Here is an 18,349-nt window from a genome sequence, read left to right as displayed (position 1 = left end):
CTTTCATGCTGTCAGTCATGAGGCATATTTTACCTCCTGTGGTTTAAAAAAAATCTAGTGAAACCAGTATGTTTGATTAAAGCAAAAACAGTTCCTGAGATGAATCATGTGAGACTAATTTAAAGGGGAAAAGGTACTGGAATTTTAAATCCATTTACTCTAATTAAGGACTTTATCTGGTATAACTAGTGTCTCCAAAACTCCCACTATTGTCTGTGAGAACTTAGAATATTCAAGGAGTGCAGAATCAGTTACCTGAAGTCAACAGAGCCAAATCAATTTACACCAGTTGGGGATCTGGCCCTGTATGTTCACAAAAGTGATATTAGAGAGACAAGGTGGGTGAGGTAATATATTTTATTGAACCAACTTTGGTTGGTGAGAGAGACAAGCTTTCGAGCTATGTCTAGGAAACATAGAGTGTCACAGCTAAATTCAAGGTGGAACAGATTATTTAGCATAAGTAGTCAACACACATTTCAAGGGCCCATTCATGGTAAAGTGCTTCTGTCAGTCATAGGGAGGAAAGGAAGGGAAAGAAAATGAAAAGGGAGGGCAGCTGGGGGTTTGTTAGTGGGTTATGGATTGTTGTAATAAGCCATAAATCCACTGTCTCTGTTCAGTCCATGATTTTTAGTGTCCAGCAAAGCTGTGCATTTAAGCTTCCAGGCTTGTCTTTTGAAAGTGTTGTGCAGGTTTCCTTTGAAGATGATGACTAGATAGGTCAGATATGGAGACTAGATACTAAAAATCATGGACTGAATAGACACGCTGGATTTATGGCTTATTACAACAATCCATAACCCACTAACAACTTCCTCCCAGCTGCTTCCCCCCACTTCCTTTCCTCCCAGTGACTGAATGGGTGTTAATGGGCCACCTAACCTGGAATGGTCTCTCGAAATGTGGGTTAACTACTTACACTAAACAATCTGTGCCACCTTATATTTAGCTGTGACACTCTGAGTGAGGCCAGGTTGACACTACTATACCTATATTGGTGTAATTACACCATCAGGGGTGTGAAAAATCCACGCCCCTGAGTGACATAGTTTTACCAACCTAACTTCTTCTCCCCCTCCTCCTTATAGACATCACTATGTTGATGGGAGAGCTTCTCCTGTCAACAGAGCTACCGCCTCTCGTGGAGATGGATTAATTACACTGACAGGACACGCTCTCCTGTCAGTGTCATGTCCTAGCATCTTCACTGAAGTGCTACAGCTGCACTCCTGTAGCGCGGTATGTGAAGACAAGCCCTAAGTTTCCCAGACCTGAAGAAGAGCTCTGTGTAGCTCGAAAGCTGGTCTCTCCCATCAACAGAAGTTGGTCCTATAAAAGATATTACCTCACCCACCTTGTCTCTCTCATATCCTGAGACCAACACAACCACAATAACACTGTATACACCAAAGTGATAGTCAGTCAAACAGCGACCATGGTCCCATCTACCCTGTGAACTTTAAAAAGGGTCCTACATAAATACTGTTATGCCAGACTGTGTGGAGAATGCCTCACTGTGTTTAAACTATTAATTGGGACTGGATAGTGTTGTTCTTGAGACAGAATGCCCTCTTCAGATCTCTTACTCTTTTCTCATGCAATACTGAGGGAAGTTGGAGTAAAGAGTACTAAATAGGGCTGTGTATCTACTGTCTCAAACAATTTTTAAAATGGTTTAAAGACATTTATGTCCCACCCATGACATTTGGCATATCATGCATTTAACGTGTGTTTGAAGAAACCAATTATAAACCTGTTTTAAAATTTATTTCCCAAATACGGTGCTTAAAACTTATTTCCTAAAATGGGGAAAAACTTTAGTGTAGACAAAGCTTGTGTGTTCTCTGACTTACTGGGAGTGGAATAATTACAGCTCAAAATGAAAACTAGTTGATTCCTAATTTTAAAAACATTTAAATATTTTATAGCTAGCATTACAGCTTGAAGATGGTGCAGGCTACATACTTGTTGGTATCCTATAGTCACCTTCAACTTTTTTTTTTAAAGGGAGATGCCCATTTTTCAAACAGTTTAATTCACTCACCCATCACTTCCATGCCAACTTTTTAAGCTCATTCAACTATTTGGCCTCCTGTAAATAATTCTGGTTACAATTCTGCATTTCTCACACAGGCATAAATTCCTGTGGGAGCCATTGGGAGTTTTTGCTTGTGTAGAGACCACAGAATCAGGTCCATTGTAAAAAGAAAATTTTAAAATCACATTTCAAATGCTTCCTTAAGTTGTTTTGCACCATGGTCTTGGGGTTGTCAAATAGAATGTTACTATTGCTTTGCCTGCAGCCAGCTGAAATTAATCATATTTTAACATTCAGATTTTTTTTTAAGTAGATCATCTTTTCTGGTTCAATAATAAACTAATTCTGTGTTTTAAATAGCTCAGAACAGGGTTCCTGATTCAGTTTAGTCTTCCTAATAGAAAGGCCGAGGACAATGCAGGAGGTAGTAAAGCCTCTTGCTAGGAGAACTGTTACTCCATGCCAGCTTTTGAAGGGCCTGTACAGGCCTGCTGAAACTTGGTTACAACGTGTTGGTCTATTTCTCTAATCAGTCACATGTTAGCCATATACTGTCACCAGATTTGAAAGTTAATATGTGCAGCTGAGTGCTTCTGATTAATACAGTCCAGTCTATTGCTGACCTGCTATTTCAGAGTTAACTCTTTGCTGAACTAAACTCAGCACATTGTTACGCTTTTGTAAATCAGGCATTCCCTTTTAAAGGTTGCATTGTTAATATGATATATTAACCCACAGAGACATCATGAAAAAGTCAAAATTTTGCCAATCACTAGCACAGATGTCTCCTGTTTGGTATAGGGAAAAGCAGTGGTAATCTCAGATGTTCTTGGCACATGTTAATACTTTAATGACAGCTTTTTTGCCATTACCCATAATGGTAGTATCACTTACTTTTTTAATCTTTCATTACCTTATATAGTGGTTAAAATATATACATGATTGTATAAAACTGGAGTCTGATCCTGCAAGTCAGCAGGTCTGTTTGCATGAGAGAGTTCTTGGGCTTTTGGGATGCTTATAAATACAAATGGAGCTGATTAGTTTTATTCTTTACCTCACACAGTATGGTTAATCTTGTTATAGAATAGCTAGTTTAGTCACGTTTCCTAGACTTGGTCCATTTCAATAAAATGTGTGTATTTATAATAGGTGGTCTAGCATTGACTCACCCTAGTGATGGTTCATGTAAAACTAATATTTCTAGCAGTGGATTATTATAGGCCATAGCAGCACTTACTCACATTTATTTAGAACAGTATGAAAGGAAACCTACATGTTCATCTAAGGAGTATAGTATGTATAGTAAAGGCCATACGTTGAGAAAGAAAGAAAGAAAATAGCTATTTAGTATTTCAGTTCCCACAAAAATGTGTGAGCTATTTGCTATGGTGGTTTTCTTTCTTTCCTTCTTTTTTGTAATTAGTTAATTTAAAAATCTGCAAGCCAAGACTTTGCCTTAGAATAAAACTGGAATGTTTACGTGATTCCCAGCCCAAAGATCATTTAAGTCTATTAGAATTCTTTCATTAACTTCAGTGGGCATTGGCTCGAGCCCCTGGTGAACAGGGTAACTATTTTTGAGTATTACTGTACTGAATAATATTGTGATTAGTGATGTGTGTGCCTGCTCTTTTCCTGAGACTTTAGCGAATTGGGAGGGAGAATTGTACTTTCCTGTTAAGGTGCTATATAAACATCATGTCATATAATCTCAGAGGTTATCATGGGGAAAACATTTTAAGTAATAACTATTTTTAAAAGAAAAATAAGACATACATGCTAATGACACTGATCATAAATAGGGATTCAGAGTTTTTCTGTACAATAGTTCATCGTATCAACATCTTTGGGGATCTCCATGGTTAATACAGAAATTTAAAGCTTTGTTTTGAAAAGAAATCATTTCAGTCCTTTTCGCTGTGAAGAAAACGTTTTGTGTGAGACCAGTGCAGAGCCGCCTCATTGAGTCAGCAGACAGACAAACTGAGAGCTCCGTGAGCAGTGAATTCCTCCTAGTCATCTCAGTGAGTTAAATCTGAACACTACTGATGACTGCTTTTATACCTACATTAACTCTTTCACTGGTGATCATTTTAGTAAAAAATCAAGCTTTTCTGGTACCGTGAGTCAATTTAGGATTGTTAGCAAATCTCGACTATAGTAACACCACTCTTCCAGCACATGCACACTCTGAATCTTGGACATAAACATTAAAAATGAATCAGTGACCAAAATCAGGAAACAAGAACATATATATAATATAAAGGGACATTATGTAGGGATTCAGTTAATTGGAGGTTCAGATAAATAGATTTCAGATTAACGGGAGTATACTTACTGTACAACCCTCTTACAGAAAAGATTGGTGAATAATAGTTTACTAAGGAAAAATACTGAAGGATGTGTAAGGGTTTTAAGCTGTAATAGCACCAACTTGTCAGGCACCAAATTTCAACCAAGTGCAGAAAACTGCAGAAACCTAAATTCTGCGGTAAGGCCCCTCCCCACTCCCCAACCAACCGTGGTCTAATGAAAATTCTGCAGTTGCCTGAAATGCATAGAGAATACATGCATCAGATACAGAAGACTTTGATTAATTAAAGGTTATAATGCATAACAGTTGATGCTATAATAGACAGTAAAATACGTTAGTAAATATTTCTCCATATATTTCTCACTATTCCATCATTTCCATTTTGCTGAAGAAGAATTCAGTGCGGGTTTGCACACCCTTGGGTAGGGGGATTGGCTATAAAGTTCAGGCCCACTGTGCTGTAGAATACATTGCTCTATCCTCCTCCTCCATTTCTTGTCTGCTAAGAGGAGATTGGCAACTCCATCCCTCCCCATTCTGCTGATGGTGAGGGAACCTCCCTCTTCTCTCCATTGCCCCCCAAGAAGTGCACAGAGGGGGATGTTTTTGGTGGCTTCTTCATCCACTCAAATAACAGTGGGTATTGATCCTGACAGCAGAGCGCTTCGGTAGTCAGTGTTCTGTGTGCTCTGCTCTCGCCCAGTCTGTTATATCAACTGTAAAAAAGACAGTATGGGGTGCATCTCACAATATGGGCTATATATAACGATTACCCAAATCTGTGGGACTCTGAGCACCATCTGTGTTGCAGCACCTGATGCACAGACTGTTATTTCCAAACACTTAATTGTTTTCCAAAATACCAAAAGATTAATAAAATATAAATTGATAAAGAACGTTGTGCTAAACAGTAGGAATCCACCCAAAAGACTGCCTACAGTGTCTGCAAAATGCATGGTGTTCTCTTCAGCCTTTTTGTATCTAACCACATTTACAAAAAGTGTATGTGCAGATATGAAAAAACAACATACATTGCATCCAGTAATTCCAAGTGACATTTGAAACAGCAGAGATATCAGACCCCCCTAAATCAAGCTTTTTATAATGGCAAGTCAAACTCCGCCTCCACTGCAGTGACCCCGGTAATCTGAACCGGCCTGGTTTACTTCTCAGGGTATGTCTACACTGCAGAAAGACACCAGCAGCTGGCCAGGGCCAGCTGACTGGGGCTTGTGGGGCTCTGGCTAAGCGGCTGTTTAATTGCAGTATAGACCATCGGGCTTGGGCTGGAGCATGAGCTCTGGGGTCCCAGAGCTTGGGCTCCAGCTTGAGCACAAAGTTCTACACAACGATTAAACAGCCCGATAGTCAGCTGGCATGGGCCTGCCATGGGTTTTTTAGTTGCACTGTAAATATACCCTTACTTCGCTAGTTTTATCTCAGTGTAAAATCATTTCCTTCAATGGAGATACTCTGTATTTATATGGCTGTGAGTTCAGTATCAGGCCCATTTTCATTTATCAAAATATTTTTTTACAGGGCAGCTCAGTTTAGCAGTTGTCAGCAAACTTTCTACAAGATACAGCTACTTGTTGTTTAACCAGACCTGCTGGAGGACAGCATACACAGCCAAATTCAAACCTGCTGCAACTCTGTTGAAAATAATAGTCACACCAGAGATGAGTTTATCCCATAATTTTTAAGATTCTGTTTAACAGATTGGCTATTTGTAGGTGTTTTCATTTCTGATAGTTTTTCTTCTCTATAATACCTCCTAATAAATGTAAAACCTGGAACCCTCAGTTTCTTTACCTTTGGATGTGATTTTTAAAGTTTGAAAAATATATTTTTTTAAATACAATGTGAACTGGAAATTTTTCTTTTTTGAATTTTGTTCAAATTAAGATTTCAAGTAGGGATTTTATTACTGGGCTGTGATATATACCAGAAAAGATTTTAATGTATCCAAATGTAGGGCCTGTCCTGCCAAGAGGGGAATCTATCTAGATCAGGGATTGGCAACTTTTGGTACGCAGCCAGGCCGATTTATTTACCTGCCGCGTCCAGGCCAATGGGGCCTGCGGGAAGCGGAAGCCAGAACATCCCTCGGCCTGTGCCACTTCCCTCAGCCCCCTTTGGGCTGAAGCAGCAAACCATGGCCAGTGGGGGCCGCAATCGGCCGAACCTGCGTATGAGGTAGGTAAACAAACTGGCTCGGCCCGCCAGGGTGCTTACTGGCGAGCCACCTGCCAAAGGTTGCCAATCCCTGATCTAGATCATAGCTGACTGCACTCAGGGCGCATTGGCTTCAATGGCAATAGAGGACACTTAGTATGTCATTAGGTACCCAACACCTTGCAAGATTAAACCCTGATAGCAAATTTTTATTCGTAATTGAAAATAATTTTGTGATCTTGAAGTATTTGCATTCATGATATAGTGCAGGGGTTCTCAAACTGGGGGTCGGGACCCTTCAGGGCCGCAAGGTCATTACATGAGGGGTTGCTAGCTGTCAACCTCCACCCAAATCCCTCTTTGCCTTCAGCATTTATAATGGTATTAAATATATTAAAAAGTGTATTTAATTTATTAGGGGGATCGCACTCAGAGGCTTGCGATGTGAAAGGGGTCGCCAGTAAAAAAAGTTTGAGACCCCCTGATATAGTGTGTCTGGACAGGGATGGATAATGTAGTTCTTGTTTGCAAGCCCCCGCTTCAACTCCTGATTAAAATAGTTTGTTTCGTGTGTGTATGCAGATAGAATACTGTGTAAAAATAAAGTATGTTAAAGCGTGTGTGTGTGCATGTGCAGTTTTATAATATTGACAGGAATTGCTGGAGTGCTCAGCCAAAAGGAAAAAAAAAACCCTTCTGAGAGCTGCTTCCAAAGTCCAATGTGTGCCGGAAGCACAGGTTTGGCTGTGTGGAATGGAATGTTCTCTGTACTCCTCCAAGAACAAAAACAGCTGGGAAATACGCTACTGAGACAATTTCTAAATCTGAAAAAATAAACGCCGCACAGCCGTTGCCATCTCTCTTCATGAAGTTTACTTCACTTTTCGGCACATTCAGTATGTTTTTTTCTTTTTTAGGGTGAGAGGTTGTTTCTGCTTTTTTTTCCCCTTAATCCTGTGACTTTTTGCTGTTTGGTCGTTCTCTAAAATTACATTATTTACATTATTGAGATTTACTTCACTCCCTTCCCCCACTCAGTGGAAAAAAGTAAACTGAAACCAGCATGCTCTGCTAAAAGCAAAACAAATGTTAGTTATTTGAGTCCTCCTGCGGTCATTGGATGGCTCTCTGTAAAATAACTGGAAATTTTGCTGCTAACTGGAAGTGTGATGTGTTCAGCCAATTCCCAGACACTTTTAACCAGCTTTTGTTGTTAGAATAGTAGTTTAAAATGTCAGTGTTTTCAAAGAATGGGGCAGCAGCATGTTTTAATGATCATGTTCTTGTGTAAAACATTTTATTAAATATATATTTAACTAACTAATATAACTGTTTTGATATGACTTCCCTGTTGTACCTGTACTTTCAAACTGTATAAGAAGTCCATTTCAGCAGCTCAATGGGGAGGGAGTAAATTTCCTATGCATGTGAGTTTCTTTCCACTTAGGCTGGTGTAAGGGGGCAAAAGCAAGCAGAAAGTGCATGGGTAGCAGGGGAGCTAGTTTCCTCTGCTCTAAGTAAACTTTCCCATCACACTATGGCACGGTTGGGATCCTCACTTTAGGGTAGACAGAGGTCTGTAGGGTAGTGTCATATCTTACCACAGAAGATTTCAGAGTGTAAATCTTCACTCCAATGAATGGTTTCAGCAGGGCCGCCCAGAGGATTCAGGGGGCCTGAGGTCTTCGGCAGCGGGGGGCCCCCACCGCCGAATTGCCGCCGAAGACCTGGCACTTCGGCAGCAGGTCCCCGCTCCAGGGGCCCTGCTCCAAGGGCCCCGAAAAACTCTTGTGGGGGGCCCTGCGGGGCCCAGGGCCCGGGGCAAATTGCCCCACTTTGCCCGCCCCCTCTGGGCAGCCCTGGGTTTCAGAGTAGCAGCCGTGTTAGTCTGTATCCACAAAAAGAACAGGAGAACTTGTGGCACCTTGGAGACTAACAAATTTATTTGAGCATAAGCTTTCATGGGCTACAGCCCACTTCATTGCGTGCATCTGATGAAAAGCTTATGCTCAAATAAATTTGTTAGTCTCCAAGGTGCCACAAGTACTCCTGTTCTTTTCACTCCAATGAATGCTGCTTCAAGCAGTTCTAATTATCCCCTTGATGCCCTCTACCTTTTCGAAGAGTAGGAGGAAAGATGTGCGTGGAGGTGAGAGCTAATTGCAGCAAGGCATTCTCCTGGCTCCTCCCTTAAAACCACAATCAGAAATACCGCTCTCTTGAGAGAATAAGAAGGGTTCCACAAAGCAAACTTTTCAGAGTTCCAGCTGACTTTTTTCTCTTCCTGTGGGTTTTTTCTACAGAAAGGTGTGCTTGGGTCATCCCAGCATCTGGGGCTAGCAGAAAGGAGCCCATGGCTCACTTTTACTTTATTTCTGCTCAGAACTTTAAGTGCAATAACCATTGTTAACTGTGTATAAAGGGCTGCTGCTCTCACTTTGGTGACAGTACTGTTCTTTCACTGCATGTACTGAGCATCTGTTGTGACTCACAGATTTCATCAGATACTGAGACTAGAAAATGAAACTATATCAAGAACATTTCAGTTTGTGTGTGTGTTTATAATATCTATATTTCATGCAGATACAAAGTTTATGGAGAGAATATAGAATAGAAAATCTAGCAATAATGCAGTATTTCAGATTGAGAAATCAAGCACTGAAATGTGAAGAAATCTCTAGTTTTGTAGTTTTTCCCCCTGCAACTTGAACTGTTTAGGTAAACGTTAATAACAAGCAGGAATATATTTTAAAAATAGGTTTATATTCAACAAGAAACACAGGAAATAAAAACATTACGTATGTGTAACATGGCTGAGTGAATGGGAGAAAGCTCGATTTGAACTTTTACTTCTGAGTGCTTGGTTTCTCTGCGTCTGCAATGCATTAACACTAGTTATTGTGTTGCATGTCCCTGGTATTCTTAAAGGAAAACAGGGACAGAGAAGATAAAATGTTCTTTGGATCTTTTAAATTTCTTGAACCAGAGGAACATGGCAGTCCTGTGGAGCTATGTAGGAAAGGGCCTTCCAACACCAACAAGTTGGCTCTTCACCGAGTAAAACAACAGTGTGTAAAAGAGGTGGTTAAAGGCCAAAACACATCCTTTAAAAATTGAAAGTTAAATCTCAGTGTGGAAAATAGAAAGGAGCATAAACTCTGACAAGGAAAGTGTAAAAGTATAATTAGGCAGGCAAAAAAAAAAAAGAATTTGAAGAACTAGCAAAAGACACAAAAACTAACAGCAAAAAGTTTTTAAGTACATCAGAAGCAGGAAGCCAGACAAACAATCAGTTAGGCCACTGGAGAATTGGGATGCTGAAAGAGCACTCAGGGAAGAGAAGGCCATTGCAAAGAAGTTAAATGAATTTTTCGCATCGGTCTTCACTGCAGAGGATATGAGGAAGATTCCTTCCCCTGAGCCATCCTTTTTGGGTAACTGTCCCAGATTGAGCTATCAATAGAGGAGATTTTGGAACAAATGGATAAATTAAACAGTAATAAGTCACCAGGACCAAGTGGTATTCACCCAGGAGTTCTGAAGGAACTCAAATATGAAATTGCAGAACTACTAACTGTGCTATGTAGCCTATCATTTAAATCAGCTTCTGTAACAGAGAAGTGGCAGATAGCTAATGCAATACCGATTTTTAAAAAATAATCCAGAGGTGATCCTGTAAAACTAACTTCAGTAGCAGGCAAATTGAAACTATAGTAAAGAAGAGAATTATCAGACACATAGATGAACAGGATTTATTGGGGAAGGATCAACACAGCTTTTATAAAGGGAAATCATGCCTCACCAGACTAGTAGAATTATTTGAGGGACATGTAACTTAGTCTCAGCATTCACCAGCTGTACCTCATCATGCTAATCTTCAGGCTTTTTTTTTTTAACGGGCTTTTAAGAGTTAAATTACACAAGTCTCTTTTTATTTTTAAGTGAGTGGATTCCTTGTTGCGTTGTTGATAATTTTCAGGCTTTTTTTTTTTTAATAAAAGGTGCGGGGGGGGGGGGCTTTGAAGATTTAAGTTACACAACTCTCTTTTTAGTTTTAAAGTGAGTGGATTCCTTGTTGTGTTGTTGAGAATGATAAATTGATACCACATGTTGCTTCCAGACAAAAAAGTCTCTGTATTCCTGTGGAAGCACTTGCAGCTGGTGTCTGAGTTAATGGACAGGCTCCACAAGGTAAACACAGTTTGGAAGAGACTGAAACAGACACTGGCTAGGAGGGGCGGGGAAATTTTTGCATTTTTAAAGACTAGGGGATCTGCCAGTTTTGCTTGATGAGGATAAAATGCTGAAATACTTTACAATTGCAAGCCTTTGAGGCAAGGAGCAGCTAGATGTCTACATCAACTCTGGTATATAATATGTTGGAAATGATAAAGTGCCCTGTATGTAATCCTATCTTTTTGTAATCTATCAAAAAAATGGTCAGATAAATAAGTTATCAGGACATACTAGGTACTGTACACTCATTTTGTAGAGCAAAACATAGCTGATTTTTTGAAGGAGGACTAATTTAAGGAAGTTAAAAGTTTACTCATTAACATTTGAAAATATAGCTCTGGGTTCTATAAAAGTATTACCTCTGTCAGTGCTGTTGATCTGAGCACTGGTCTGCTGATTCATTATGAATGGACCATTGTATGCGAATAGGCCCCGTTCTAGCATACAGCATTCTGTCCTTTTCACATACAAAACTACAGTATATGAAAAATTAAAGGTTGGGATACAAAACAGACAGAAGAAAGCACACAGCGAAGGAACCAAGGAAGAGAGTTTGACACTCCAACCCCACTTTCATAGCTCCACTAGATGAGTTTCAGACCCCAAGCATTTCCTCCCACCCATGTGGCCCACTTCCACCAGACTTCTCCTTCCAGGAATGGTCTATAAAAGGTCTCTCCCCTCCCCCAGAAATCCCGACAGAGTTCTTTAGCCACTTGCAGCAGCAAGACCCAACGTTCAGACGCAGCAGCCTCCTGACTTCATCTGGACTCTCTTCTTCCTGGACTTTTCATCTTGACAGTGGCATCTCCAGTTGTTTCTAACATCTTGATGACTCTCTGACCTGCATGCCCCCTTGCTGTCCAGCCTCACTCCTCCCTGCTTATCATGCATCTCATCAGGAACACCACAACCTGACCCAGCTCCAATTCTGCTCAGTACCCATCTCAGCCTTTCCCACCCACTAAAATCCATAAGCACTAACACCAGTGTTCAAATAATTGAGTCACCTGTAACTTTGAGAAGTGTGCAGCCAAACAAAGCCTCAGCATTTTCTTATTGTCTTACCAACATCTTACTTTCTCGCATGGCATCTTTCCTTTTGTTCTTCCTTTTTGTGTTGAATCTGTTGTTTTTATTACTTACTATTTGTAGCACAGAAGTGCCTAGATGCCCACTAAGGGATCGGGGCCCTGTTGTGCTAGGCACCTATACATACACATAAATACTGTATACATTTGATTTTAAACTGCAAGGACCACATATTCTATCTGTTAATAAACCATATAGTAGACTTTGGGCACTGTAGACAATAAAGGGAGGAATACACCATATTTTTCCTATTCTGTCCTTATCCAGATCCTTATGTTGTGCCCATCACTGAGGTATCTGAGCCCTTTCCACTGATTCATTAAACAACATGACTAGCATCTGTCTCATGCATATGTAATCCAGTACGGTGCCATGAGAGTGCCATTATCGTATCTTTAAAGCATCTCATTGGGCGTGGAATGATTTGTTACATTTCCATCTTAATGGCCTAATCCTGCTCCCATTCGCATCAAAGGCAAAACTCCAATTGATTTGAATGGGAGTCGGATTGAATCCTCGCTTGGCATTTTCCTGGGGGAGGTCCCTTTGTGGTTTGTCACAAGGATGATATATTTCTAATGCAGATTTTTGTGAGTGAATATTCTTTTCAGAATCTTTTACATTTTTTTATGACAGTGATATAAGTCCACGTGACACTTCAGAAATCCTGTAAAAGAGGGTCACTCTCACTTTACAAGCTGATGGACAGATCCTGTCGCCTTTGCACATGAGAATAATCAGTCGCATTGACTTTTGTGGGAATGCTAACAAGAGAAAGACTAGCAGGTTCAGGCCAGAATTCAGTCCAACTTGGATAGATGTGATACATGGGACAGAAGGTATCAGGACATTGTGAAAAGCGTAATGTGGGAAGGCTACACAAAATTAAATGTGTTTTTAAGTAAGTATTTGAAAGGGGAATGAGAGATCCCTTCGTGTATGGAAGCAGAGAGTCATGAGAGGAGCAGGGTGGCGTTGGGGTGGGACGCACAAGTAAACAGGCAGCAATTATGCTATAGAAAACAATCTTCTTGCAGAAACCAGTAAAGGAAAACCAGAGCTGGTATGTAAATGGCACTTTGTGTAACTTAAATGAAAACAAACTGCTTGGATTTTTCATAACCACCAATTTTCAGTGGAAACATTATTTTTTTATTTCTGTAACACCAACACTGTGCGTCAAAGAGATGATGATCCTTATAAAAATGCAAATTACATCTCCCTCCCCCCCCCACACACACACATGTTTAGGACCTGATCCTGTAAGCTGCTAAGTTCTCTCTACTCCATGAAGTCAATGCAAGTTGAGGCCACTCAGCATTTTGCATGTCAGGGATTTATGTGATATGGTTAGAGCTGGCAAACATCAGTGGGTTGCTTTTGCATTGAAAATGGGTGGCGATTGACATTTCAGGCAGTTTGTTTGTATGTCTTAAGTTACATAAAGTGCCATTTACATACTAACTCGTTTTTCTTTACTGGTTTCCTTCTGTAAGAAGATTGTTTTCTTTAGCATAATCACTGGCCGGTTTACTTGTGTGTCCAGTCTTTGTTGTGCTCTTGTTATAGTGGTTCTGAGTAACTTTTTCTTACTGTGTGTGTACAGTTAGGCCTAGGGTTCCCAAGTGTCTGGTTTTCAACCGGGGTGCAGTCTGCTCCCTGCACCCCAGCCCTCTGCCCCAACCCTGAGCCCCCCTGCACCCAAACTCCCTTCCACAGCCCACACTCCTCACCCCCTCCTGCACCCAAACTCCCTTCCAGAGCCCGCACCTGATCCGACACCTCTGCCCCAGCCCTAAGCCCTTTCCACACCCAAACTCCCTCCTGGAGCCTGCACCCTGCACTCCCCCCCAACACACACACACACCTCTGCCCCAGCCCTGAGCCCCTCCTGTACCCAAACTCCCTCCAGGAGCCCACATGCCACACACACCCTCCTCGCACCTCAACCCCCTGCCTCAGCCTAGAGCCTCCTCCCACATTCCGAACCCCTCAGCCCCTGCCTGGAGCGCCCTCCTGCACCCCAAACCCCTCATCCCTGGCCCCAGCCCAGAGCCCGTCCCACACCCTGAGTCTCTCATTTCTGGCCCCACCCCGGAGCCCGCACCCCCAACCAGAGCCTTAATCCCCTCCTGCACCCCAACCACCTGCCCCAGCCAAGTGAAAATGAGCGAGAGAGTGAGGGTGGGGGAGAACAAGCGACAGAGAGAGGGGGGATGGAGTGAGCAGGTGGCAGGGCCTCGGAGAAGGGGAGGGGCAGGGGCAGGGGCGGGGCATGAGTGTTCGGTTTTGTGTGATTAGAAAGTTGGCAACCCTAGTTAGGCCTGATCCTACAACTGGATCCGTGTGGACAGACATAAATACTTCCTGCACAGAGCCCCATTGAAGCCAGCAAGGCATGGGCATAAGAGTCCATCCACATGGACCCAGTTGCAAGGTTGGAGCGTCAGGTAGGAAATGTTAGTTCAATAAATCATTTGAGTTTTTTAAATTTAAGAGCCCTATTGGAGGAGAGTGGGGAAGTGGGTAGTGGCATCTGGTTCATATAATTTAAAACATATTTCTGCCAGACCCTTCATACAGTTAAAATCTCACTAATTCAGTAATTAAAAAAAAATTCCCTCCTGGCTAGACTGAGGAACTTTTATGCTGCGAATGAACCCAAAATAATTTTTTTAAGGTATTATAGTCCCTTGGAAATATAAGAGTTTATAATTGAGATGCTGATACAAACTTCACTTTAGTGTCATTATGGAGTCTTGTTTGCTATGCTGTGCAAATTGTTTAAAAATAACTGTTTTGAACTGTAGTTTATTAATTTTTCTTTTTCATGAGTGGTAAACAAGAATGTTTCTGCTGCCCATGTATGAGAAGAATTTGAGAGAGGTGTGGGGGGGAGGTCAGTCTTGAAAGTGACCAAAAATACAACGTGAAAAAAATGTATTTACCATCAACAAAATGGGGAAAAAAAATAATCTGGGCTACATTTCTTCACACAGCCAATGTGTCTTCAGTTCACTTATGTCAAACATCCCTTTATGTTAATAGTATGAATGCTAATGTGTTTATGAATAATTGTTTGGTTGTGTGTGTTCTTTGTCTAATTGAAACTGGAATCCCTTCAGTGCATTGTAAATGGAAAACACTTATTCTGGCTTGTTTGATTACAATGAGAGCCTGTTGAATTTCTCTTTTTAAAACATGCTGGTGGAACACGTATTTGTATCCTCCACATAGATACAGCTGATGTTTGCCAATATTTTAAAAACATCTATGACTTAAAACTTGTTCATATTTAACATACAGCATTAGTACAACTAGTTTGCCAAAATAATATGGCATAGCTCCAAAACTCTTTAACTTGCGCATAAAATCAAAAAACATACAAATTCTTATTAGCAAATTTCTTATGGTCTTTTTAGCTGTATTTTAAGCAGAGGATCTAGAGTGAGATTTTGATCTCAGTTATACTTGTGTAAGTCTGGTGTCATTTTACATGAGCTACTGGGAGCTAGTTTTCTGGGTCTCTCTCAGGATTTTGTACTGGGTTCAGTCACCATGGTGTGAAGTCACACCTCTCTTTTGAGAATGCATAAGCAGAATACAATACTGTTTTTCATTTCTTGTGTCCAGTGTATTTGATGGCACCAGGCAGGATTTGGGATTCATTGGACCTTTTATGGGTACTCTAGATTTCTGTTACTAGCAGCCTGCTGTGCTTATGATCTTATCGTGCATAATAGCATTCCAGCTTCGGGAGACTGTGAGGATGCTGTGGGTGCGGGGTGCAACAGACCAGCTACCCTGAATATATAATTCAAATTCCAACAATGGAAAGAAAAAGTACATCCCACCTCCAGTGTGCAGTCCTATAGGAGGAGGAGGGAAAGCAGTTGTGATTTGCACTGGAGTATTGTTATAATACATGTACAAAATTACATTTCAGTAAAGAATACAAAGGTACTTACAGAAGCTGCAATGAGAGTAGACAGCCTTTCTATCACCTTTATTGAAGTGTTTGCAGTTCTCATTTTGAGAGATTTGGAACAATAGTAACTGATAATTTAATCTGTATGCAGGACATTTTATTCAGTCAAAAATATAAAGGGTACAGATCCACCGGGGCTTAGCAGTTGGTGATGCGGTTTTTTGTTTGTTTGTTTGTTTGTTTGCAGTTGAATGATTTGAAAGTATGAGCAACCTACAGCTCAGGGGAAGGGTGGGTTGTCAGGGTGTCAGTTGCAGCTCCCTCGTCCTGCAGTCCCTAGCCCGGGTGATGGTTACGCCAATGGAGGATGGGCACAGCAGAGTGGAGCTCTGCCACATTCCTTCTCCCTGGAAGTGCTCTCTATGTCAAGGGTGAGGAGGGGTGAGGGCAGAGAAGCTGGCCCAGGAGTTGGCTGTGCTTTACAACAGCATGGCATTTTCCACAAGGAGAACTCCCTGCTCGCAATTTACAACCAGTATCTGACCCCTGCCTGAGCAGGGCAGAGTGTCCAGAGCAGCCCAGTGTTTTGATCGGATTTCAAAGTTTCGTTTCGTTTTGGCCTTGCATGATTGAGATGAGACTAGCAGAGGAAATGGTACTTGCCCTGACTTTTTGTTGTATTCCTTTCCCACAGAACTCAATCCGGCATAATTTGTCACTTCACAGTCGATTCATCAGGGTACAGAATGAAGGAACTGGGAAAAGCTCTTGGTGGATGATTAATCCAGATGGTGGAAAAGGTGGGAAGCCCCCACGGAGACGCGCTGTTTCAATGGACAATAGCAACAAATACACAAAAAGCAGAGGCCGAGCAGCTAAGAAAAAGGCAGCCCTGCAAGCTGCACAAGAAGCTACTGAGGACAGCCCGTCTCAACTTTCCAAGTGGCCAGGGAGCCCAACTTCCCGCAGCAGTGATGAGCTGGATGCTTGGACAGATTTCCGCTCTCGTACAAATTCAAATGCCAGTACAATAAGTGGCCGTTTGTCACCGATATTGGCGAGTACCGAACTAGATGACGTTCAGGATGATGATGCTCCACTTTCTCCAATGCTGTACAATAGTCCATCAAGCATGTCCCCATCGGTAAATAAACCATGTACTGTTGAGTTGCCTAGGTTGACTGATATGGCAGGCACAATGAACTTGAATGATGGACTGACAGATAATCTCATCATGGACGATCTTTTGGACAATATAACGCTTCCCTCTCCCCAGCAGTCACCATCAGGGGGGCTCATGCAAAGAAGCTCCAGTTTTCCATATGGTTCCAAAGGTTCCGGACTTGGTTCTCCATCAAGTAATTTCAACAGTGCTGTGTTTGGACCATCATCTCTGAATTCCCTTCGTCAGTCTCCCATGCAAACCATTCAAGAAAACAAGCAAGCTACCTTTTCTTCCATTTCTCATTATAACAACCAGACGCTGCAGGATCTGCTAGCATCTGAGTCACTTAGTCACAGTGATGTCATGATGACGCAGTCTGATCCACTCATGTCTCAAGCCAGCACTGCTGTGTCTGCCCAGAATTCACGCAGGAGTATCATGCTTCGCAGTGATCCAATGATGTCATTTGCTGCTCAGTCCAACCAGGGAAGTTTGGTCAATCAGAACCTGCTCCACCACCAGCATCAATCTCAGAATTCTTCTCTTGGTGGCAGTCGTGCCTTGTCAAATTCCATCAGTAACATGGGCTTAAATGATACGAACAACTTGGGGTCGGCCAAACACCAGCAGCAGTCACCCATCAATCAGTCTATGCAAACCCTTTCTGACTCGCTCTCAGGCTCTTTGTATTCCACTAGTGTGAACCTTCCAGTCATGGGGCATGATAAATTCCCAAGCGATTTGGACCTGGATATTTTCAATGGAAGCTTGGAATGTGACATGGAGTCCATTATCCGCAGTGAACTCATGGATGCAGATGGGTTGGATTTTAACTTCGATTCCCTCATCTCAGCTCAGAACGTTGTCAGTCTGAATGTGGGGAGCTTCACTGGTGCTAAGCAGGCTTCGTCACAGAGTTGGGTGCCAGGCTGATGGATCTTTGAGAAAAGGGGAAATGGGCAAAGCAGGTCAGTGTCCTTTAGATGTGGTAAAAATATTTAGTTGTTTTTTTTATTGGCGTTTACTCTGAGTAGTTAATAGTTTGTGTGAATTAATTATATTAATATGGTCTGTGGTGAACTTGATGTATAGTGATATATGTGATATAAACAAACTTAGGAGGTGTTGAGGGAGGAGAGGGAAAGCTACAAGTTGTAAAGATTTCAAGTTCAAAGTTCAGGGCTAACCCCCAGACCCTAATTAGGCAGTTTCTTCTCAGCTGCAACACTGTCACTGAGGGACTCTATTAGAGTTCTTTGAAGGGTCAACAAACATGTGGACAAGGGGGATCCAGTGGACATAGTGTACTTAGATTTCCAGAAAGCCTTTGACAAGGTCCCTCACCAAAGGCTCTTACGTAAATTAAGTTGTCATGGGATAAGAGGGAGGATTGAG

At 41.7% G+C, this 18,349-nt stretch overlaps 1 protein-coding gene across 1 annotated transcript in view; it reads left to right on the top strand.

Annotated features, from left to right (window-relative positions):
• FOXO3 (forkhead box O3) overlaps positions 1-18,349 on the top strand; it is a 148,850-nt gene that overhangs the window by 107,329 nt on the left and 23,172 nt on the right. Inside the window, exon 2 of the mRNA XM_039529802.1 lies at positions 16,484-17,922. Within this exon, the coding sequence (XP_039385736.1) occupies positions 16,484-17,887 (1,404 nt within the window). The 3' untranslated portion in view covers positions 17,888-17,922. The remainder of the gene's footprint in view (positions 1-16,483; positions 17,923-18,349) is intronic.

The sequence above is a fragment of the Mauremys reevesii genome, linkage group 3, assembly GCF_016161935.1.
Source record: "Mauremys reevesii isolate NIE-2019 linkage group 3, ASM1616193v1, whole genome shotgun sequence".
Lineage (NCBI taxonomy): Eukaryota > Metazoa > Chordata > Testudines > Geoemydidae > Mauremys > Mauremys reevesii.
The sequence above is the reverse complement of the archived record's forward strand: the minus strand, read 5'-3'. Positions and strand labels throughout refer to the sequence as shown.